Source organism: Gossypium hirsutum, chromosome D10, assembly GCF_007990345.1.
Source record: "Gossypium hirsutum isolate 1008001.06 chromosome D10, Gossypium_hirsutum_v2.1, whole genome shotgun sequence".
NCBI classification, from domain to species: Eukaryota; Viridiplantae; Streptophyta; class Magnoliopsida; order Malvales; family Malvaceae; genus Gossypium; species Gossypium hirsutum.
The window spans coordinates 64,868,272-64,892,032 of NC_053446.1; the positions used below are offsets into that span (position 1 = coordinate 64,868,272).

General features: G+C 35.2%; 5 protein-coding genes across 7 annotated transcripts; all 5 read left to right on the forward strand.

Annotated features, from left to right (window-relative positions):
* The first annotated feature begins 284 nt into the window (after positions 1-284).
* LOC121222128 (probable LRR receptor-like serine/threonine-protein kinase At3g47570) lies at positions 285-1,816 on the forward strand. Its single transcript, XM_041102054.1, has 2 exons — positions 285-405; positions 522-1,816. The coding sequence occupies exons 1-2, from the start codon at positions 285-287 to the stop codon at positions 914-916; spliced, it is 516 nt and encodes a 171-aa protein (XP_040957988.1). The 3' UTR covers positions 917-1,816.
* A 2,284-nt stretch (positions 1,817-4,100) lies between these two features.
* LOC107931770 (probable LRR receptor-like serine/threonine-protein kinase At3g47570) lies at positions 4,101-8,619 on the forward strand. 2 transcript variants are annotated; one of them, XM_041103627.1, is made up of 4 exons: positions 4,101-6,339; positions 6,412-7,281; positions 7,398-7,812; positions 7,949-8,619. In XM_041103627.1, the coding sequence occupies exons 1-3, from the start codon at positions 4,566-4,568 to the stop codon at positions 7,790-7,792; spliced, it is 3,039 nt and encodes a 1,012-aa protein (XP_040959561.1). In that variant the 5' UTR covers positions 4,101-4,565; the 3' UTR covers positions 7,793-7,812; positions 7,949-8,619. The 2 variants fall into 2 exon arrangements, with proteins under 2 accessions (XP_040959561.1, XP_040959560.1); XM_041103626.1 differs by having other exon boundaries at positions 4,101-7,281.
* A 1,040-nt stretch (positions 8,620-9,659) lies between these two features.
* LOC121222585 (heparanase-like protein 2) lies at positions 9,660-12,141 on the forward strand. Of its 2 annotated transcripts, none has more exons than XM_041103629.1 (9): positions 9,660-9,906; positions 9,999-10,035; positions 10,147-10,333; positions 10,411-10,565; positions 10,658-10,891; positions 10,976-11,165; positions 11,248-11,373; positions 11,453-11,571; positions 11,648-12,141. In XM_041103629.1, exons 1-9 carry the CDS (start codon positions 9,697-9,699, stop codon positions 11,953-11,955), a joined length of 1,566 nt encoding a protein of 521 aa, XP_040959563.1. In that variant the 5' UTR covers positions 9,660-9,696; the 3' UTR covers positions 11,956-12,141. The 2 variants fall into 2 exon arrangements, with proteins under 2 accessions (XP_040959563.1, XP_040959562.1); XM_041103628.1 differs by having other exon boundaries at positions 11,453-11,552; positions 11,630-12,141.
* Positions 12,142-14,066: 1,925 nt separating this feature from the next.
* LOC121222129 (probable LRR receptor-like serine/threonine-protein kinase At3g47570) lies at positions 14,067-21,113 on the forward strand. Its single transcript, XM_041102055.1, has 2 exons — positions 14,067-15,078; positions 20,473-21,113. Exons 1-2 carry the CDS (start codon positions 14,067-14,069, stop codon positions 21,111-21,113), a joined length of 1,653 nt encoding a protein of 550 aa, XP_040957989.1.
* LOC121222586 (probable LRR receptor-like serine/threonine-protein kinase At3g47570) lies at positions 20,845-23,448 on the forward strand. The gene is made up of 3 exons (XM_041103630.1): positions 20,845-22,016; positions 22,133-22,547; positions 22,684-23,448. Exons 1-2 carry the CDS (start codon positions 21,239-21,241, stop codon positions 22,525-22,527), a joined length of 1,173 nt encoding a protein of 390 aa, XP_040959564.1. The 5' UTR covers positions 20,845-21,238; the 3' UTR covers positions 22,528-22,547; positions 22,684-23,448.
* Positions 23,449-23,761: the final 313 nt, after the last annotated feature.

Here is a 23,761-nt window from a genome sequence, read left to right on the forward strand (position 1 = left end):
TAAAGTTATCATCTGGTGTTAGTGCCCGAGGACGTAGGTATAATTTACCGAACCTCGTTAAAACTCTTGTGTTCTTTCTTGTCCTATTTTTCTTTCAATATTTGAGGGTATAATAGTAGTATTTAATTGTGCTATTAAATTACTATAGAAGGGATATTCTGACTAAGGAAAGACTTGGTATTTAAGAGATCCATGTGATCCACCTCTCTTCCCTGGGAATTGAACTTTGTGTGATTTTTTAGTACAATAATTTACACGCTTCCGACCCTATTGGAACAACAGAAATGGTTAGTCATATAAGTGACTTCGGCTTAGCAAAAATCCTTTCTACGGACAGACTGAATTATTCTGCTAATAAATCAAGCTCCCTTGGATTAAGAGGAACTATTGGTTATGCTCCTCCAGGTATGTTCACTTTAGTATTTTCTTCCATAATTTAAAAGCAAATCACATAGTTTAATATCAATTTTTCATGCTCTCTGCAATTATTTCTATATGTAATTTTGATAAAGTAATTGTAGAATATGGCATGGGAAGCGAGTTGTCAACAAAAGGTGACGTGTATAGCTATGGCATCCTACTGCTTGAGATGTTTACAGGAAAAAGGCCAATCGATGAAAGGTTCAGAGAAGGTTTAAGTCTCCACAACTTTGTTAAGGCAGCACTGCCTGAACGAATAATCGAGATTACAGATCCTAATCTTGTTCAAGAAAGAGTGAGACGAGGAACTCCCAATGTAAACAACTTTGGAAATGATTGGTATCTTCAGTGCTTGAATTCACTATTCGAAATAGGGCTCGCTTGTTCTGCTGAATCACCCAATGAGCGGATTGACATGAGTGATGTTGCTACCAAGCTTTGTTCTATTAAAGACAAACTTCATTCAACTAGATTACCTCGTGAGGTTCGAACTTAAATAAATTGCTTGGTCGAAAGGTAAGATAACTTCTTATCTTAGTAAAATATTGAATCATTCCATAACTTAAGTTATATTTCCACTACTTTTGGAGTTAAGTGTTATGCTAAGATGATATGAAGAAGTAAAACAGATTACTCTATTTTCAACAGGCAGGTATCTAAGGTGTCGAATAAATATGCAATATTTATAGCTTTCCACCAATAATTTCTCAGTGTACTTTGTATTAATGCTTTGTTTTTCTCTGTGCTTCTTAAACTATTGGATCCTCATCAAATAAGAATTTGAGATAATGCCAATATGCTTTGATTTTATTTATGTTACTCGGATTTGGAAGAATGTATTCAAATGTTTGACATGGAATATTATACTTGATTTTACATCTAAGTGTGGTCAGAAATCACTGAAATTTAAGACTCTTTGTTTTTGTATCCATATTAAATGATAAAGACTTCCTTTCTATTGGATTGAAGGGAGACTTATAAAATGTCTCTACATGATTTATTAATAGAAGCTTCTATTTATAAAATGTCGAGGAACTACTTATACTGCACTTTGTTTCTTGTTGATCAACAGAACACTTTGAAATACGTATAGAAATTGATTCAGGTTGATGGAGTTATTGAAAAGGCATTCGAAACTTTCCAGCTCTTTTTTCTTTGTTTACGTTGTAGTTATAATTCTTCTCTCATGCTTCAACTCCCACTGTCTTAACTTGCTTGGTTTAGCAGACCCTGTAGTTAGAGGAAATGCCACTGTAAACAAGCTTTACTCAAGTTCAAAGCCAAGATAACAAAATAATTAGAATTTCTATTTATTAGTGACAATAATTTTGAAGGGGTATCAGCAATTTTTCCAACACCCTTTTACGAAATAATGGGAAGAATCCCAGATGGGATTGGTAATCTCGTCAATTTGGAGGTATTATTTGCATCAGAAATTTACCGGTCAAATTAATTTTTTTCTCCGGGACTATTCCGAAATTTATCGGCATTAACAAAAGTTGGTTTAGATTTTAACTATCTCCAGGGCAGCATTCCTTCAAGGTTTCATCAAATAGATGTCGACAATACTTCTCTTCAAGATTTTTTTATGAACAAGTCTTTACGAGACGACCATCAAAATTTTAAGGACTCAGTCAATCCAAATCATGTATGCAATTTATGTTGGAACATTTTCAAATATTATGAAAAACCAGGCAAAGTAACAGTTCAATTCACTCACAAATAATGCCTAAAATCGAGTGTAAACATAGGCAACGAGAATACTTTGACAAAGTAACAGTTCACAACTCTCTACCCAACAAAAACAAGTCCCAATTAATCAGAAAAGATCACCTTGAAAATAGCCACCCATCACGTATTGGGAAGGAGAAAAATTACCACCTTCAACTTACGTGTAATATCACATTTTTATGTAATATTAAATTTATTAACGTAAAAGATAAAAACACTTAAATAATAATTATATAATATTATTAAATATTTATTTACTTGCCATTAATTCTTTAAATTTAAGGACAAAATCTAGTTAATTAATAATAACCAACATTATCAGATGAAGTTGGAGATGTTACAAATTGGTAGAGTATGAGAGTGATCTTTAATTCATGTAAATAATAGTTGTAATGGGGTTGAATTGAAGCAGCCCAAATTTGTTTCCTCCAACATATTCAGTAGTTGGAATTATGTAGTTTCTTTCACAATAATTATGATGATAATGACAATGGGAAATTACCAATTTAATTTTATTACATTCAAAAGAGATGTTACAGCATAGATTGAAATTATAATTTTTCTCATTTTTAGCTATTAAATAATAGTTAAGTATTTTAAAAGTCTGTTTTAAATTGTCAAGCTCAAATATTTGTCTATTGAAGTCTGATTATGAGTTGGTAAAATGATGAATAATAATACTCAATTTTGGGGTTATTTCTAAAGGACCCAATAAATTTTTAATTAGAATTAGAGGATATTTTTTAATTGATCGTTTTATCACATCATGATATTTTACATCGTTGAAAGAGCCCATGTAAAAATAATAAAATGATGACAAAATTATCAAAGATTGAGATTCCTTATTTCTGTCCAAGAGCGTATGAATAGTTTCGAGATTTTGGCTAAATGATTGTTAAATTCTTGCATAAGAACCAAACAGATTTTTATTGGTACGATCTCAACTATTATCAGAAACCAATCATTAACCCATGGATCATTTATTTTTCTGATAAAAAAAATATGAGGTTTCATTAAGTCAGTTCTTAAGAAATCTCGAATCAGACCATTAGTCCTTACTTCAACAAAGGAAGCACATGCCTATTCACCAGGAGAACTTTTGTTGTCTTGGTCTTGGTCCCAACTCAACACTACACAAGTCCAACTGTTTCTGAGCAATTTTTGGATGTCAAATGGACATCCTCATATGGTAATTTTAATGTGGCCGATTTTCTCTCCTTTACAATCAGTTTTGCAACAACACCCGCTGCTCTACTTGATTGTTCACCCTGTCCAAGTGTGCTTTCTATATTATGTATAATTGTGTCTAAGGGCATATCAATTGAAGTAGATTCTTTTTTTTCATCCATCAATTAAAACTCTTTCCTAAACTGTACAAACTTCTTCCAAAGTATATGGATTTATGGATGGAGATCTTTCTTGTTAAAAAATAAGAAAGAGTAGAAAAGAATCAATTAAAAACATTACGCATGTTTTTTAAATCAAGGCAAATCATAGTTGGTTTGGCTCAGTCAGTAGAGCGGGCATGAATTTTAACATGCGGACGTGGATTCGAAACTCATGGTTAACTTTTTTTTATTCTTTTATTCTTATTTGACTTACCAATCTCCCTAATCAATTTTAACTTTTTTCTCATCTATAAAATCCAACTAAAACTCTATGATAAAAGAAAAACCCAACTAAAACTCTATCATGTTTGGACAATTTTAATTAAAATAAAATACAAACCTTACGATAATTTTAGTTAAAATAATGAAAGATACTTTCATCCTAATCAAATTATTGATATTATTTATTGCTTTCGAGAGTTATAATATAAATAAATCTTTTAATTGTTTCAATTTAATCTTAACTTTAACCTATTTGAGTTAATTTCCAAGTGTATTATTGATCTATAAATAGTCAGTTGATTCATTCGTATTTTATCATATCAATTTATTCAAGTTTTGTTTGTTTATTTTTCCAATGATGAATTTCAAAAGCATTACGTTTTTTGTTGTGTTTTTGTCATGTCTTTTGGTCTCAAAGGCCGAAAAAGTTGAAGTTGTGGTTGAAGGAGCAACTTCCATTGCTCAAACCGATGAAGATTTTATTTGTGTTACCCTTGATTGGTGGCCTACAAACAAGTGTGATTATGATCAATAATTCTCTGTCTTCTCTGTTGGCTACGGTCAAGTCTAGTGACTACGTTTTATTTTAACATTTTGTTTAAGAAATTCCAGCGAAATCTGGAAAAAAAATACGATTGATGTTATTGTCAAGCATTTGGAAAAAATGTGGAGCATAATGTTTTAAAATAAAATTTTCCAACCCCAAGTCTAGGAACTATTTATACTGCACTTTATTTCTTGTTGATCAACAGAACACTTTGAAATACATATCAATCTCATCAATTAAGAAATTGATTCAGGTTGATGGAGTTATTGAAAAAGCATTCAAAACTTTCCAGCTCTTTTTTCCATGTTTACGTTGAAGTTATAATTCTTCTCTCATGCTTCAACTTCCGGTGTCTTAACTTGCTTGGTTTAGCAGACCCTGTAGTTAGTGGAAACGCCACTGATAAACAAGCTTTACTCGATTTCAAAGCCAAGATAACTGGTGATCAGCTCAAGGTTATGGAGTCGTGGAATAGTTCCATTCACTTCTGTCAATGGCATGGCGTTACATGCGGTCGCAAGCATCAGAGAGTCACCAAATTGGAACTACAATCCCTCAAACTCTCGGGATCTTTATCACCACACATTGGAAATATGAGCTTCCTTAGGGTGTTGAATCTTATGAACAACAGCTTCTATAACCAGATTCCTCAATCGATTGGTGGTTTAAGGAGACTGGAAACATTATATCTGACCAACAACTCCATAAGTGGTGAAATTCCTTCCAATTTATCTTCTTGTTCTAAGCTCACAATAGTTCGTATGGCAGGCAACCGGCTAACAGGAGAAATACCTGCTTTTCTGGGTTTCCTGTCAAACTTGAAAGTCTTGAGTTTTTACAACAACAGTTTGATAGGGAGTATCCCACCTTCATTGGGTAACTTGTCATCCTTGGAGGAACTTGCCTTGACATATAATGCATTAGATGGGATTATACCTGAAACTCTTGGACGGCTAACAAATCTTTCAATTTTTTTGGCAGCAGCAAATGCAATTTCTGGTACGCTTCCTGTTGCAATGTTCAATCTTTCCAATATTAGGCTCTTTGATATTGGTGAGAATAAGATTCAAGCTACTCTTTATACTGACTTAGCGATCACTATGCCATATGTTGAGTTCTTTTCTGTAAGGGGAAATAAAATCTCCGGACAAATCCCGATTTCAATAACCAATGCCTCAAATCTACACGTACTTCAATTTAATGATAATAGACTTAGTGGAAAGGTGCCTTCCTTGGAGAAGTTGGATAAACTATCTACGCTTCAACTTGCCGTAAACCGTTTGGGGCATGGGAGAGAAGGTGACTTGAACTTTCTTTGCACTTTAGTCAATAATACCAAACTAGAGTTTCTATATATTAGCGACAATAATTTTGGAGGGGCATTTCCTAAATGCGTCAGCAATTTTTCCAACACCCTTTTACGTTTAGGAATAGACGAGAACAAAATAATGGGAAGAATCCCAGATGGGATTGGTAATCTCGTCAATTTGGAGGTATTATTTGCATCACAAAACCAACTGTCAGGTCCCATACCATTTGATATTGGGAGGCTTCAAAAGCTAAACAAATTTTTCGCTGATATTAATTTTCTGTCCGGGACTATTCCCCATTCTTTTGGAAATTTATCGGCGTTAACAATGGTTGGTTTAGATTTTAACAATCTCCAGGGCAACATTCCTCCAAATATAGGCAAATGCCAGAGTTTGCTTGGCTTGAGTGTTTCTTATAATAATCTTAGTGGACCTATACCCCCTCAATTACTTGGGGTCTCATCCATGTCCATAATACTAGACTTATCGTCAAACTATTTGACTGGTGAGCTTCCTGTTGCAGTAGAAAATTTGAAAAATCTAGGTCAACTCCGTGTTTCTCAAAACAGGTTATCCGGTTTGCTTCCAAAAACCCTTGGTAGCTGTGTAAGTCTAGAGAAACTGTATTTGGATGGAAATCTTTTTGAAGGACCCATTCCTTCATCTTTGAGTTCACTGAGAGGACTTGAGGCATTAGACGTATCCAACAATAATCTTTCAGGTGAGATTCCAGAATTTCTTGTCAGATTTGGGGCTTTAAGGTACTTAAATCTCTCCTTCAATAATTTTGAAGGAGTGATACCAAGTGGAGGAATCTTTAAGAATGCCAGTGCAACATTTGTTGAGGGAAACAGTAAGCTCTGTGGAGGCATCCCCGAATTACACATGTTAAGATGTAACTTGAAAACATCATCAAGCAATTCTCTTAGATTAGAAGTTGCAATTATTGTTGGGTCTTTAGGAGCGACTCTGGCTTTTACTTGTCTCCTCATCTTGTGGATTGGAAAGAAGAAAGAGAAACAGGCAACAACAACTAGCGTAGAAAATTCAGTTTTACAACTATCATACCAAAGCATCGTAAGGGCTACGGACGGATTCTCCACGCAAAATTTGGTTGGTTCAGGAAGCTTTGGTTCTGTATACAAAGGAGTTCTTCAAGCTAGTGGAGCAGTTATTGCAGTAAAGGTGCTTAATCTTCTGAATCGTGGAGCTTCTAGGAGTTTCCTGGCTGAATGCGAGGCCTTGAAGAACATTCGACATCGAAATCTTGTCAAGGTACTAACAGCTATTTCAGGAGAAGATTACCAAGGCAATGATTTTAAAGCCTTGGTTTATGAGTTCATGGAAAATGGAAGCTTGGAAGACTGGTTGCATCCACTTATTGGCATGAATGAACCAGAGACGGTGAGAAACCTAAACTTCTTCCAAAGAGTAAGTGTTGCCATGGATGTTGCTCATGCACTCGAATATCTGCACCATCATTGTGAAGAACCAATCATTCATTGTGACCTCAAGCCAAGCAATATTCTACTTGATGAGGAAATGGTTGGTCATATAAGTGACTTCGGCTTAGCAAAAATCCTTTCTACGGACAGACTGAACTATTCTGCTAATAAATCAGGCTCCCTTGGATTAAGAGGAACTATTGGTTATGCTCCTCCAGGTATGTTCACTTTAGTATTTTCTTCCATAATTTAAAAGCAAATCACATAGTTTAATATCAATTTTTCATGCTCTCTGCAATTATTACTATATGTAATTTTGATGAACTAATTGTAGAATATGGCATGGGAAGCGGGTTGTCAACAAAAGGTGATGTGTATAGCTATGGCATCCTACTGCTTGAGATGTTTACAGGAAAAAGGCCGACCGATGAAAGGTTTAGAGAAGGTTTAAGTCTTCGCAACTTTGTTAAGGCAGCACTGCCAGAACGAATAGTCGAGGTTACAGATCCTATTCTTGTTGAAGAAAGAGTCGCACGAGGAACTCCCGGTGTAAAAAACTCAAGAAATGATAGACATCTTCGGTGCTTGAATTCACTATTCGAAATAGGACTCACTTGTTCTGCTGAATCACCCAATGAGCGGATTGACATGAGTGATGTTGTTATCAAACTTTGTTCCATTAGAGACAAGTTTCATCCAACTCGATTACGTCATGAGGTTCCAACTTAAATAAATTGCTTAGTCGAAAGGTGAGATAACTTCTTATCTTAGCAAAATATTGAATCATTCCATTACTTAAGGCATATTTCCACTACATTTGGAGATGAGTGTTATGTTTAGATGATATGAAGAAGTAAAACAGATTACCCTGTTTTCCACATGCAGGTATATAAGGTGTCGTATGGATGAAGTTGAGAGGCTTGGGTCAGTCAAAGTGTAGGATTTTATCTTTTGTTCACATTCTATTGGGTATTAGCAGGACTCCACATTTCGCCTAAAAGCACTATGCTTTGAGAAAAGAGAATAAATATGCAATATTTATAGCTTTCCACTGATAATTTCTCAGTGTATTTTGTATTAATGCTTTGTTTTTCTCTTTGCTTCTTAAACTATTGGATCCTCATCAAATAAGAATTTGAGATAACGCCAATATGCTTTGATTTTATTTATGTTACTCGAATTTGGAAGAATGTATTCAAATGTTTGTATATTTGATTTTACATCAAGTGTAGTCAGTAATCACTGAAATTTAAGACTCTTTGTTTTTGTATCCATATTAAATTATATTGTTGAAGTTTGGTCAACATGTAACACCAGGAGCAGTCAAGAAGCAGGCTATGCAGACTGAGTCATGCAGAAGCTGCTGAAGCAAGTGCAGCTGCTGTTCTTTTATTCATTTTGTAACCATAGTTTGATGAAATGTATTCAAGTTCATTTTGAACTATGTTAGGTTAATGTTTGATGTAATTTGATAGTGATTGAGCTGTTAACTTAGCTTTGTTTAAGTGTACAAGCTTTGTTTTCAAGTTTCAATGTATTAATGGTAGTAGGTGTTGATTAAGTGACCACACACTGATTTTGACAACTTAGTGCTTGGTTTATGTATTGGCATTAAGCCATTATTTATTTTTAAATGAATTCAATTAGTTTCCCTTCCAACAAATTCTCCATTTTCTTTGTTTTTCTTTTGTCTCAAATTCTGTTGTTTTCTCATCAAGCATCGAGCCTTGTTGCTCAACCCATAAGCTGAATTTGCTTGCACTTGTTCTTAACACCAACAATTGGTATCTAGAGCTGTAATCTCAGTGGACCTGTTACAACTTAACTTCAAAATCAATGGCTTCATCAAGCTTCTCCACTGCTGCACCACCAGTCTTCAACGGAGAAGGCTATCACATATATATGGGTGGTCAAATTAAAAACTAGCAGTTAATCTTGTTACCTACGAATACTAAAATATATAACTTTTGTTAAATACAAATACAAAATTGAATAAAAAATAACATAGTACCACAGTAAAAAAAGTGTCAAACTCGGATACTAAATAATATATTAAGAAAAAGTTAAAAAGTTAAAATCTTAGTCTAATAATTAATACCAATAGTAATTTTCGTCAACATTTTCGTCAAGTACAGGGATTAAGACAGATAATAGATTTCAACCAATACGAAAACTACAAAGGATGCAGGAGGAACTGGAGTTTTCGCTGACGCAACGTGTTTTTATTTTTTATTTATTCTTATTTGACTTATCAATCTCCCTAACCTTCGGTACTTTCCCTAATCAATTTTAACTTTTTCTCATCTATAAAATCCAACTGAAACTCTATGATAAAAGAAAAACACAACTAAAACTCTATTATATTTGGACAATTTTAATTAAAATAAAATACAAGCCTTACGATAATTTTAGTTAAAATAATCAAAAATACTTTCATCCTAATCAAATTATTGATATTACTTATTGCTTTTGAGAGTTATAATACAAACAATTCTTTTAATTGTTTCAATTTAATCATGACTCTAACCAATTTGAGTTCACTTCTAAGTGTATTATTGATCTATAAATAGTCAATTGATTCATTCGTATTTTATCATATCAATTTATTCAAGTTTTGTTTGTTTATTTTTCCAATGATGAATTTCAAAAGTATTACGTTTTTTGTTGTGTTTTTGTCCTGTCTTTTGGTCTCAAAGGCAGAAAAGGTTGAAGTTGTGGTTGAAGGAGCAACTTCCATAGCTCAAACCGATGAAGATTTTATTTGTGTTACCCTTGATTGGTGGCCTACAAACAAGTGTGATTATGATCAATGTCCGTGGGGTCAAGCTGGACTTTTTAATTTGGTAATTTTATTTTATTTCTTTAGTATATATTGATTCAAGACTATTTGTTTACTTAGATGTTTATTGTTTTGTATTATATATTCCATTTGTAGGATTTGAAGAACAAGATTCTTGAAAAGGCTGTAAAAGGTGAGTATTGGAGTTATTCTAATGAATGTTTTGTTTACTAGTTTTTTTTTTTACTGATATGAGCAGCTTCTAATATGCTAAATGATGTTGGTGAATAAATTATGGTTTCAGCATTTCATCCTTTGAGAATTAGAGTTGGAGGTTCGTTACAAGATCAAGTGGTGTACAACGTTCGAAATAATATTGAGAATTGCCAACCATTCCAAAAACAAGACAAGGGCTTCTTATTCGGTTTCTCCATTGGATGTCTTGACATGAAGAGATGGGATGAACTCAATGAGTTTTTCAATCAAACTCGGTATAAATTTATGACTACTGTGTTATTTTAAAATAGTAATTATGATGTGAGCTACTCATGTTATTTTTATGTTGTAGAGCTAAAGTTACATTTGGTTTAAATGCTCTTATCGGAAGAAAAGAGTCCGAAACTGAAAAGACTCTTTGGGTTGGTGATTGGTATTCACATAATGCTCGGGATCTCATGAGTTATACAATTTCCAAAGGATATACAATTGACTCTTATGAATTAGGTATTTGATTGGTATCAATATTTTTATGTTTTTAGATTAGTTTATATATGATTGACTCTCATCATATTCGATTTTCTTTTCATTTTTTTTAGGAAATGAATTGTGTGGAGTAGGAGTTAGTGCTAGGATTGAAGCTAAACAATATGCAAAAGATATGGCAACACTTAAAAATCTTGTAAAAGAGATGTATCCAAATCCAAAAACACAACCTAAGATTTTAGGCCCGGGAGGTTTCTATGACAAGAAATGGTTCGATACTTTTTTGGATGCTTCAGGACATGACGTTATTGATGGAGTTACACATCATATTTATAATCTCGGACCCGGTATCTATCTATATATCAATTAAAATATTTTTATTATTATTTATTGTTTCATGATTTGTTTAACATTATTGATGATTAATGTAGGTAATAACCCAGATGTGGTTCGTCGTGTCCAAGATCCATTTTTCTTGACCCAAATTGCTCAGACATTTAAAGATGTTTCAAATGCTATTGTCAAATTTGCACCATGGTCTGGTGCATGGGTTAGTGAATCGGGTGGAGCTTATAACAGTGGTGGCCAATTAGTGTCGTATACATTTGCATTTGGCTTTTGGTAAGTGTTTTTCAAATCTTTTATTAGTTGATTATTTTTAAGGCCCTATTAAAATCTAATGATTAACTTATGACTCCAACAGGTACTTGGACCAATTGGGAATGACATCAGTTTATAACCACAAAGTTTATTGCAGACAAGCTTTGACCGGGGGCAATTATGCTCTTCTTAACACTACCACATTTGTTCCCAATCCAGATTATTATGGGTATCTTTCATATATTTTCCACCGTATTTGTTGTTAAATTCATTTGTTTTAATTTCATTTGTTAAAATATCTTTTGCAGTGCACTTTTGTGGCATAGAGTTATGGGGAGTAAAGTTCTTTCCGTCACGCATAAGGGTTCTCCATATTTACGTGTATACTCTCATTGTGCCAAAAAGGAGGTAATTATTATTATTTTGGTTGACTCAATTAATTTTAATTTTAATTTTTTATTTCCTAAATTTTTGCTTGGTTGCAGCCCGGGGTTTCTTTGTTTTCATCAACTTATCGAAGAATACCTCATTTGAAATTGATCTTTTCCATGATCTAAATTTAAATGGTGGGAGTCCAAATTTTGAATTTAAAGGACATAAAAAGCGAGAAGAGTATCATTTGACTCCAAAAGATGGGAACATCTTAAGCAGTATTGTATTGCTAAACGGAACACCATTGGAACTTTCAGACTCGTTGGAGATACCAGAGTTGAAGCCGAAGCTTGTGGATGGTTTGAAACCCATTAGCATCGCTGCTCATTCAATCGCATTTGTAACCATAAGAGATTTCAATGCACCTGCATGTTCTTAAGATTTTATTTCTTGTAGGGTCAAAACTTATTGATTTTATTCATTAGGCAAATTTAGGATTTTTGGTTTTTGAGTTACAAGAGTTATTAATTTTGTTCATTAGGTCAATTTAGGTTATCATATTATTTTTTTAATTTTTAATTTGTTCCTTCTTATTAAAATAAATTATTCTTTTATTATTATTTTACTATTCGTTTCTTTTTATTTTTTAATTTAATATATAATTATGTTTATGAACAATTTGTCTTTACATTGCCTTTTTTACAATTTAAAAAAAAATAAACAGTAAATGAAAACAAATTTTACTCTTAAATAAATAAAGATTTTCTGAAGATTTTACAATACATTAATGTTGGAACAGACATGTATGATGGCCTGTTACCTCGAAACTCATTCATATTTCTCTATGTGTGTTACTGACTGGCCATCAAAATAAGTTACTACTGGTAGACGAAGAAAATAGTCATTTATGAGTTGGTCAATTTACTACTATTTGAGCTATGATTGTAAACAAAGAATTATTTTGTGGCTTCATTCCTACAACTGTGATGCATTCAAATGAATATATATGATTTTGAAAGGAGCTTTCATTGAAGTTGATTATGGTATTAAACAAAACATTATTGGAAGAAAATCATAATTTTAAGATGATGCCTTTCCTATTCCATCTTTACTTTGAAATTTTATAATAATATCCATAGGAAAACTGATGTTGGAGATGACAATAATTCTCTGTCTTCTCTGTTGGCTACAGTCAAGTCTACTGACTACGTTTTATTTTAACATTTTGTTTAAGAAATTCCAGCGAAATCTGGAAAAAAAAATACGATTGATGTTATTGTCAAGCATTTGGAAAAAATGTGGAGCATAATGTTTTAAAATAAAAATTTTCCGACCCCAAACAGTAAAACAGAAATAGAAATAGTGAAAGTAGAGAGAAATATATTTAAGCATAGTGTATGGTACAATGATAATAAATAATAAATAAAGGAATGCTATAATAATTGCAATATAATTATAAGAATAATAAAACACCAAATAATAACAATAGCAATAATCATATTAATTATTATTCTAATACTAATTAAATAATGCTGATGAAAGACAGCTCCTTTCGGCGCAGAGCCTCCGAATCCGCATGTTGCCAGTCACTCCCAAATAATTTCCCAAGTTGCAAACTTTGAAATTCATTACTAAAAACCATTTGCAATGTCTTCTCCCAATACAAGAACTGGGGCAGCCATTCTATTTTATTTTATTACGCTTATGAAAAGGGAAATAAAAATATTTTTTATATATTTAAATTTATTTTTATATTTGAAATTCATAAAAAATTTAGATGTGTTAAAAGAAATAATAAAACATAAATGATGAGGTGGAAAACGGGAGGATTCCAGCGGCCTCAAATCAGGCTGTATTTGGATTCAAATTAGTTCGGGCTTAGATATTCTCAAACTCGAGCCATTTCAGGTTAGGATTTTTTAATTCGGATATTTTCAGATTCTATCATATCAGTCGATCAAGCTAAAACAAATTCAAATAATTTTGATATTTTATAAATTTTATTTCGAATGTAATAAATAAATTCATTTTTACTTGATGATAACATAATACAAATTCGATTCACATAAATTCATGTCTGGTATTTGTATTGGCTTTAAGCCATTGTTCATTTTTAATGAAATTCATTTAAGTTTCATCATCCAATACTCTATTTTTCTTTGTTTTCACTTTCAATTTCTGTTTTGAATTCTGTTTTGTTTCTTCAGCAAGTTTCGAGCCTTGTTGCTCAAGTCAGAGCTGAACTTGCTTGCACTTGGTTCTTAACGCCAACAGCAATCATAGTATTAAAATTTCATGCCAGTTGTCAAGCATTTAGGACATCAATTTTGACTTAGTTGTGGGAAAAAAATCGACAACAGATTCCTTAAGGAAGCATTTAGCTCAAATTCCCAAGAAAACCGTAGGCATGTGATGTGATTTTCAAAGCTGGAAAACATGAACCAATTGACAGGAGATACCAGAGTTTGAAGCCTACTTATATTGCATGCTAGTTCTTGTTGATGAACCAAGCACTCTCAAAACAAATCAATCTCATCACGATTCAAGTTGATGGAGCTATCAAAAAAGCATTTTGAAGCATGCTGCTCTTTTTTCCTTGTTTTCTTTTTACAGCAAGTTTTCTCAAAAACTCCAACAGGCCTTGTAGTTAGAGGAAATGACACTGATCAACAAGCATTACTCCAGTTCAAAGCCAAGATAACTGATGATCAGCTTAGAGTCATGGAGTCCTGGAATAGTTCCATTCACTTCTGTCAATGGCATGGCGTTACATGCGGTCGCAAGCATCAGAGAGTCACCAAATTGGAACTACAGTCCCTCAAACTCTCGGGATCTTTATCACCACACATTGGAAATATGAGCTTCCTTAGGGTGTTGAATCTTTTGAACAACAGCTTCTATAACCAGATTCCTCAATCGATTGGTGGTTTAAGGAGACTGGAAACATTATATCTGGCCAACAACTCCATAAGTGGTGAAATTCCTTCCAATTTATCTTCTTGCTCTAAGCTCACAATAGTTCGTATGGCAGGCAACCGGCTAACAGGAGAAATACCTGCTTTTCTGGGTTTCTTGTCAAACTTGAAAGTCTTGAGTTTTTACAACAACAGTTTGAGAGGGAGTATCCCACCTTCATTGGGTAATTTGTCATCCTTGGAGGAACTTGCCTTGACATATAATGCATTAGATGGGATTATACCTGAAACTCTTGGACGGCTAACAAATCTTTCAATTTTTTTGGCGGCAGCAAATGCAATTTCTGGTACGCTTCCTGTTGCAATGTTCAATCTTTCCAATATTAGGTTCTTTGATATTGGTGAAAATAAGATTCAATGTACTCTTTATACTGACTTAGCGATCACTATGCCATATGTTGAGTTCTTTTCTGTAAGGGGAAATAAAATCTCCGGACAAATCCCGATTTCAATAACCAATGCCTCAAATCTAGACGTACTTCAATTTAATGATAATAGACTTAGTGGAAAGGTGCCTTCCTTGGAGAAGTTGGATAAACTATCTACGCTTCAACTTGCCGTTAACGGTTTGGGACATGGGAGAGAAGGTGACTTGAACTTTCTCTGCACTTTAGTCAATAATACCAAATTAGAATTTCTAATTATTAGTGACAATAATTTTGGAGGGTGTTGTGCGGAAGCGTGTGAAAGAGTAAAATTATTGTACTAAAAAATCACACTAAGTTCAATTCCCAGGAAAGAGAGGTGAATCACGAGGATCACTTAAGTACCAAGTCTTTCCTAGCCAGAATATCCCTCTATTGTAATTTAATAGCACAATAAATCACTACAATCACACTCACAAAATATGAACAATAAATAGTAAAGAACACCAGAATTTTAACGAGGTTCGGCAAATCTTGCCTACGTCCTCGGGCACTACCAAATATATTTCACTCCAAAAATACAAGTGAAACTTTACAAATAGGGAGAGAGAACAATGCCTTAAGTAGAGAATGGCAAATGTGGGATGATGAGAATGAGCAATGGTTGGCCTATTTATAGTTGAGATTCAAGGGCCACCTTGCAAAGTCCCTATTCACTTAGGGACCAAAAATTGCTATTATCCCATGCCCAACACTAAATAAATATTTGGTGCCCATAACTTTGACCTTTCCAAAGTATGGGTAGGTATGGGAAAGGTATGGGCAAGGTATGGGGTATATTCTAATAATCTCCACCTTGATGATTTGATTAGGATAATCTTATCTTCACACAATTCTTTCTGCTTTTGACAACAATACTTGATAGTGCCTTCTTCAACTGTTAAACTTGCAGGATATTAATCAAGTTCAAACAATGTTCGAACTTGGTTGTTGTTACCACCTTGGTCATCATATCTGCGGGATTATCTGCAGTCTTGATCTTCTGAAGACAAATTTTCCCCTCTTCAATAATTTCCCGCACAAAATGGAATCGTCGTCGATATGTTTTGTACGTGCATGATAGACTTGATTCTTTGCTAAATGAATAGCACTTTGACTATCACAATACACGTTAATATGCTCCTGAACCAACCCCAAGGTTTTAGCCATACCTTGTAACCAAACAGCCTCCTTTACAGCCTCTGTTACAGCCATGTACTCGGCTTCTGTGGTTGACAATGCAACTGTAGACTGTAGTGTAGACTTCCAACTTATTGGTCCTCCAGCAAGTGTAAACACATAACCGGTGGTTGATCTTCGCTTGTCCAAATCACCGGCATAGTCAGAATCAACGTACCCAATAACACCTTTACCAAGTGTATTATCCTGCTTGAACAGTAATCCAACATCCACGGTCTTCTGAATATACCGTAGAATCCATTTCACAGCTTGCCAATGTCCTTTTCCAGGATTATGCATATACCTGCTCACTATACTAACTGCCTGTGAAATGTCGGGTCTTGTACACACCATTGCATACATCAAGCTACCCACTGCATTAGAATACGGAACTTGCAACATGTATTCTTGTTCCGTATTCGTCGAAGGAGATAGTTGTGCAGAAAGCTTGAAATGAGAAGCCAACGGGGTACTTACAGGTTTGGTCTGCTCGTTCATGCCAAACTGCTGTAGTACTTTCTTCAAATACTGCTTCTGAGACAAGCTAACTCTGCCATGAGCTCTATCTCTACATATTTCCATGCCGAGAATCTTTTTAGCTTCTCCTAGATCTTTCATCTCAAACTCGAGATTGAGTTGAGTCTTCAATCTTTCAATCTCAACTTTGCTCTTAGATGCTATTAGCATATCATCAACATATAAGAGCAAGTATATGAAAGTTCCTTCTTGTAGCTTTTGAAAATACACGCAATGATCAAATTTACTTCTTGTGTACCTTTGCCCTTTCATGAACTGATCAAATCGCTTGTACCACTGCCTCGGAGATTGCTTCAATCCATAAAGCGACTTTGTTAGTTTGCAAACCCAATTTTCTTTTCCAGCAACATTGAATCCATCAGGCTGAGTCATATAGATTTCCTCTTCCAAATCACCGTGTAAAAATGCTGTCTTCACATCAAGCTGAACTAGTTCAAGATCGTATTGCGCAACCAAGGCTAGCAAAATTCGAATAGACGAATGCTTCACAACTGGAGAAAACACTTCATTGTAGTCTATTCCTTCTTTCTGAGCGTAACCCTTTGCTACCAATCTAGCCTTGTATCGAATTTCATTTTTACCAGGAAATCCTTCCTTCTTTGCATATACCCATTTGCATCCAATTGCCTTCTTTCCCTTGGGCAGTCTCACCAACTCCCAAGTCCTATTTTTATGAAGAGACTGCATTTCTTCATTCATAGCTTGCTTCCACTTTACACCATCAGAGTTACTTATTGCTTCTGTGTAAGTGGAAGGAACATCATCATCTGCAATTGGAAGTGCATAGGCCACCATATCGTCAAAGCGAGCAGGCTTACGAATCTCTCTTCTTGGCCTCCTATATGCAATTGAATCTTGTTGCTGTAGAAGTTCTTGGGTCGAAACTTCTTCATCATTTGTTCTTTCAATATTAGCTGGATCATCATTAACCTTTTCAAACTCCACCTGCTGCAAAGTACTACTGGTTTTGTCATCCTTTTGTGAATCCTCGTTCTTCATCATGGTTGATTCATCAAAAGTTACATCTCTACTGAAAACAATCTTCCTTGTATCAGGACACCAGAGACGGTATCCTTTTACACCACCAGTTATACCCATGAATAATGCTTTCTTTGCTCTTGGGTCTAACTTAGATTTTTTTACATGATAATATGCAGTGGAACCAAAAACATGTAAAGAATCATAATCAGTAGCAGGTTTACCAGTCCACATCTCCATAGGAGTTTTTCCATTTATTGCAGCTGATGGCAATCGGTTAATTAGATGGCACGCATATGTAACTGCCTCAGCCCAAAATTCCTTGCCCAATCCAGCATTGGACAACATACATCGAACTTTCTCCAGTATAGTCCGATTCATGCGTTCTGCCACCCCATTCTGCTGTGGTGTATCTCGAACAGTGAAGTGTCGCACAATGCCCTCATCTTGGCATACTTGTAGAAATGGATCGTTTTTGTACTCAGTACCATTATCTGATCGAAGTCGTTTGACCTTTCGACCAGTCTGAGTCTCCACCATCTTCTTCCACTTCAGAAATGCATCCAAAACTTCACTTTTTCTTTTCATTAGATACACCCATACTTTTCTTGAATAATCATCAAGAAAAGTGACAAAATAGTGCATACCTCCCAAAGAAGCCACTTTGGTAGGTCCCCACACATCACTGTGAACGTAGTCCAGAATTCCTTTCGTATTGTGAATTGCTGAACCAAATTTTACCCTCGTCTGCTTGCCCAGAACACAATGTTCACAGAATTCCAATTTGCAAGAATTTGCACCTTTCAACAAGCCTTGCTTCGCCAAAGTCTGCAAAGCTTTTTCACCAGCATGTCCCAATCGCCTATGCCATAACCTGGTAGCCTCTGAATCTGCATCTTTCGCAGAAGCTGTTGATGTTGATCCAATAACTGTACTTTCATTTAAATAGTACAAGTTATTTCTTCTAGTGCCTTTCATCACCGTCAATACCCCAGCTACTACCTTTAGTAATCCATCTCTCAAAGTGATTGTGAACCCTTTAGATTCTAGGGCCCCTAATGAGATGAGATTTTTCTTCAAGCTGGGTACATAGCGAACATCTGTCAGAACTTGGATTGAGCCGTCATGGTTCTTCAATTTGATTGTACCTACACCCATTGTCTTACAGGCACTATCATTGCCCATAAAAACAACTCCACCTTCTAGTTCTTCAAGACTAGAAAACCAGTCCTTATTAGGACACATATGGTAAGTACATCCCGAATCCAATATCCACTCATCCGTTTGACATGCCATTGCCATGCCAACCAAGCTAAAGTCTGACTCCTCATCATGCTCCGCTACACATGCATTAGAAATAGACTTGCCCTTTTGTAATTTAGGACAATTCTTTTTCCAATGCCCTTTCTCACGACAAAAGGCACATTCATCTTTGGCGGGTCTCCCTTTGGACTTACCCCTTCTACCAGGTTTGCTGCTGTGTGAACGACCTCTTACTGTTAAGACTTCTGCAGTTGTATCTCTGTGATCTCTTTTATCTTTCTTCCGAGTCTCAGATCTATACAACGCACTACAAACTGCATCAAATGTGATCGTGTCCTTCCCATGAAGCAATGTGGTGGTAAGATGATCATATTCATCAGGAAGGGAATTCAACAACAATAATGCCTTGTCTTCATCTTCAAATTTCTCATCCAAATTTAGCAAGTCTGCTAAAATTTTATTGAATGAGTTCACATGGTCATTCATCGACATACCGGGTGCATACGTGAATCGATAAAGTTTCTTTTTCATATAAAGCCTATTTTCAAGACTTTTCGTTAGAAACTTTTCTTCCAGTGTATCCCATAACTTCTTCGCTGATGCCTCCCTCATGACAGAGTACTTCTGCTCTTTGGCCAAACATAGGCGGATTGTACCACACGCCTGTCTATTGATCTTGGCCCACTCCTTGCCATCCATATTGTCAGGTTTTTCTTCAAGGGCTATATCCAGCTCTTGCTGACATAAGACATCCAGGATCTCACACTGCCACATACCAAAATTATTGGTACCGTCAAATTTCTCTACTTCAAATTTTGCATTTGTCACAGTAGTCCTTGCTGATGACGATGCTGCTGCCATTTTTCTCCTCAATCCCAACTACTGTATACGTGAACAGTACTGTATACGTGAATAGTGCCGTATACGTGAATAATACTGTATACGTAAATAGTGCCGTATACGTGAATAGTGCCGTAAACGGTCGTATTCCCCAAGTACGAACCTTGCTCTGATACCAATTGTTGCGCGGAAGCGTGTGAAAGAGTAAAATTATTGTACTAAAAAAATCACACTAAGTTCAATTCCCAGGAAAGAGAGGTGAATCACGAGGATCACTTAAGTACCAAGTCTTTCCTAGCCAGAATATCCCTCTATCGTAATTTAATAGCACAATAAATCACTACAATCACACTCACAAAATATGAACAATAAATAGTAAAGAACACCAGAATTTTAACGAGGTTCGGCAAATCTTGCCTACGTCCTCGGGCACTACCAAATATATTTCACTCCAAAAATACAAGTGAAACTTTACAAATAGGGAGAGAGAACAATGCCTTAAGTAGAGAATGGCAAATGTGGGATGATGAGAATGAGCAATGGTTGGCCTATTTATAGTTGAGATTCAAGGGCCACCTTGCAAAGTCCCTATTCACTTAGGGACCAAAAATTGCTATTATCCCATGCCCAACACTAAATAAATATTTGGTGCCCATAACTTTGACCTTTCCAAAGTATGGGTAGGTATGGGAAAGGTATGGGCAAGGTATGGGGTATATTCTAATAGAGGGGTATTTCCTAAATGCGTCAGCAATTTTTCCAACACCCTTTTACGGATAGAAATAGACGAGAACAAAATAATGGGAAGAATCCCAGATGGGATTGGTAATCTCGTCAATTTGGAAGTATTATTTGCATCAGAAAACCAAATGTTTGGTCCCATACCATTTGAGATTGGGAGGCTTCAAAAGCTAAACAAATTTTTCGCTCATATTAATATTCTCTCCGGGACTATTCCCCATTCTATTGGAAATTTATCGGCGTTAACAATAGTTGGTTTAGATTTTAACAATCTCCAGGGCAACATTCCTCCAAGTATAGGCAAATGCCAGAGTTTGCTTGAACTGACTGTTTCTTATAATAATCTTAGTGGACCTATACCCCCTCAATTACTTGGGGTCTCATCCATGTCCATAATTCTGGACTTATCGTCAAACCATTTGACTGGTGAGCTTCCTGTTGCAGTAGAAAATTTGAAAAATCTAGGTCAACTCTATGTTTCTCAAAATAGGTTATCCGGTTTGCTTCCAAAAACCCTTGGTAGTTGTGTAAGTCTAGAGAAACTGTATTTGGATGGAAATCTTTTTGAAGGACCCATTCCTTCATCTTTGAGTTCACTGAGAGGACTTGAGGCATTAGACGTATCCAACAATAATCTTCAGGTGGGATTCCAGAATTTCTTGTCAGATTTGGGACTTTAAGGTACTTAAATCTCTCTTTCAATAATTTTGAAGGAGTGATACCAAGTGGAGGAATCTTTAAGAATGCCAGTGCAACATTTGTTGAGGGAAACAGTAAGCTCTGTGGAGGCATCCCCGAATTACACATGTTAAGATGTAACTTGAAAACATCGTCAAGCAATTCTCTTAGATTAAAAGTTGCAATTATTGTTGTGACTTTAGGAGTGACTCTGGCTTTTACTTGTCTCCTCATTTTGTGGATTGGAAAGAAGAAAGAGAAACAGGCAACAGCAACTAGCGTAGAAAATTCAGTTTTACAACTATCATACCAAAGCATCGTAAGGGCTACGGATGGATTCTCCACGCAGAATTTGGTTGGTTCAGGAAGCTTTGGTTCTGTATACAAAGGAGTTCTTGAAGCTAGTGGAGCAGTTATTGCAGTAAAGGTGCTTAATCTTCTGAATCGTGGAGCTTCTAGGAGTTTCCTGGCTGAATGCGAGGCCTTGAAGAACATTCGACATCGAAATCTTGTCAAGGTACTAACAGCTATTTCAGGAGTCGATTACCAAGGCAATGATTTTAAAGCCTTGGTTTATGAGTTCATGGAAAATGGAAGCTTGGAAGACTGGTTGCATCCACTTATTGGCATGAATGGACCAGAGACGACGAGAAACCTAAACTTCTTCCAAAGAGTAAGTGTGGCCATAGATGTCGCTCATGCACTCCAATATCTGCACCATCATTGTGAAGAACCAATCATTCATTGTGACCTCAAGCCAAGCAATATTCTACTTAATGAGGAAATGGTTAGTCATATAAGTGACTTCGGCTTAGCAAAAATCCTTTCTACGGACAGACTGAATTATTCTGCTAATAAATCAAGCTCCCTTGGATTAAGAGGAACTATTGGTTATGCTCCTCCAGGTATGTTCACTTTAGTATTTTCTTCCATAATTTAAAAGCAAATCACATAGTTTAATATCAATTTTTCATGCTCTCTGCAATTATTACTATATGTAATTTTGATGAACTAATTGTAGAATATGGCATGGGAAGCGGGTTGTCAACAAAAGGTGATGTGTATAGCTATGGCATCCTACTGCTTGAGATGTTTACAGGAAAAAGGCCGACCGATGAAAGGTTTAGAGAAGGTTTAAGTCTTCGCAACTTTGTTAAGGCAGCACTGCCAGAACGAATAGTCGAGGTTACAGATCCTATTCTTGTTGAAGAAAGAGTCGCACGAGGAACTCCCGGTGTAAAAAACTCAAGAAATGATAGACATCTTCGGTGCTTGAATTCACTATTCGAAATAGGACTCACTTGTTCTGCTGAATCACCCAATGAGCGGATTGACATGAGTGATGTTGTTATCAAACTTTGTTCCATTAGAGACAAGTTTCATCCAACTCGATTACGTCATGAGGTTCCAACTTAAATAAATTGCTTAGTCGAAAGGTGAGATAACTTCTTATCTTAGCAAAATATTGAATCATTCCATTACTTAAGGCATATTTCCACTACATTTGGAGATGAGTGTTATGTTTAGATGATATGAAGAAGTAAAACAGATTACCCTGTTTTCCACATGCAGGTATATAAGGTGTCGTATGGATGAAGTTGAGAGGCTTGGGTCAGTCAAAGTGTAGGATTTTATCTTTTGTTCACATTCTATTGGGTATTAGCAGGTCTCCACATTTCGCCTAAAAGCACTATGCTTTGAGAAAAGAGAATAAATATGCAATATTTATAGCTTTCCACTGATAATTTCTCAGTGTATTTTGTATTAATGCTTTGTTTTTCTCTTTGCTTCTTAAACTATTGGATCCTCATCAAATAAGAATTTGAGATAACGCCAATATGCTTTGATTTTATTTATGTTACTCGAATTTGGAAGAATGTATTCAAATGTTTGTATATTTGATTTTACATCAAGTGTAGTCAGTAATCACTGAAATTTAAGACTCTTTGTTTTTGTATCCATATTAAATTATATTGTTGAAGTTTGGTCAACATGTAACACCAGGAGCAGTCAAGAAGCAGGCTATGCAGACTGAGTCATGCAGAAGCTGCTGAAGCAAGTGCAGCTGCTGTTCTTTTATTCATTTTGTAACCATAGTTTGATGAAATGTATTCAAGTTCATTTTGAACTATGTTAGGTTAATGTTTGATGTAATTTGATAGTGATTGAGCTGTTAACTTAGCTTTGTTTAAGTGTACAAGCTTTGTTTTCAAGTTTCAATGTATTAATGGTAGTAGGTGTTGATTAAGTGACCACACACTGATTTTGACAACTTAGTGCTTGGTTTATGTAAGCCATTATTTATTTTTAAATGAATTCAATTAGTTTCCCTTCCAACAAATTCTCCATTTTCTTTGTTTTTCTTTTGTCTCAAATTCTGTTGTTTTCTCATCAAGCATCGAGCCTTGTTGCTCAACCCATAAGCTGAATTTGCTTGCACTTGTTCTTAACACCAACAATTGGTATCTAGAGCTGTAATCTCAGTGGACCTGTTACAACTTAACTTCAAAATCAATGGCTTCATCAAGCTTCTCCACTGCTGTACCACCAGTCTTCAATGGAGAAGGCTATCACATATATATGGGTGGTCAAATTAAAAACTAGCAGTTAATCTTGTTACCTACGAATACTAAAATATATAACTTTTGTT

Bases quoted from the DNA above. Each gene is read 5' to 3' on its own strand.
- LOC107931770 (XM_041103626.1), top strand. From the start codon at position 4,566: ATGGAGTTATTGAAAAAGCATTCAAAACTTTCCAGCTCTTTTTTCCAT. The intron at 7,282-7,397 runs GTATGTTCACTT...AACTAATTGTAG, and splicing joins TATTGGTTATGCTCCTCCAG to AATATGGCATGGGAAGCGGG.
- LOC121222128 (XM_041102054.1), top strand. From the start codon at position 285: ATGGTTAGTCATATAAGTGACTTCGGCTTAGCAAAAATCCTTTCTACG. The intron at 406-521 runs GTATGTTCACTT...AAGTAATTGTAG, and splicing joins TATTGGTTATGCTCCTCCAG to AATATGGCATGGGAAGCGAG.
- LOC121222585 (XM_041103629.1), top strand. From the start codon at position 9,697: ATGATGAATTTCAAAAGTATTACGTTTTTTGTTGTGTTTTTGTCCTGT. The intron at 9,907-9,998 runs GTAATTTTATTT...TTCCATTTGTAG, and splicing joins AAGCTGGACTTTTTAATTTG to GATTTGAAGAACAAGATTCT. The intron at 10,036-10,146 runs GTGAGTATTGGA...TTATGGTTTCAG, and splicing joins TCTTGAAAAGGCTGTAAAAG to CATTTCATCCTTTGAGAATT.
- LOC121222129 (XM_041102055.1), top strand. From the start codon at position 14,067: ATGGAGCTATCAAAAAAGCATTTTGAAGCATGCTGCTCTTTTTTCCTT. The intron at 15,079-20,472 runs GTGACTTGAACT...TTTTACGGATAG, and splicing joins TTTGGGACATGGGAGAGAAG to AAATAGACGAGAACAAAATA.
- LOC121222586 (XM_041103630.1), top strand. From the start codon at position 21,239: ATGTTAAGATGTAACTTGAAAACATCGTCAAGCAATTCTCTTAGATTA. The intron at 22,017-22,132 runs GTATGTTCACTT...AACTAATTGTAG, and splicing joins TATTGGTTATGCTCCTCCAG to AATATGGCATGGGAAGCGGG.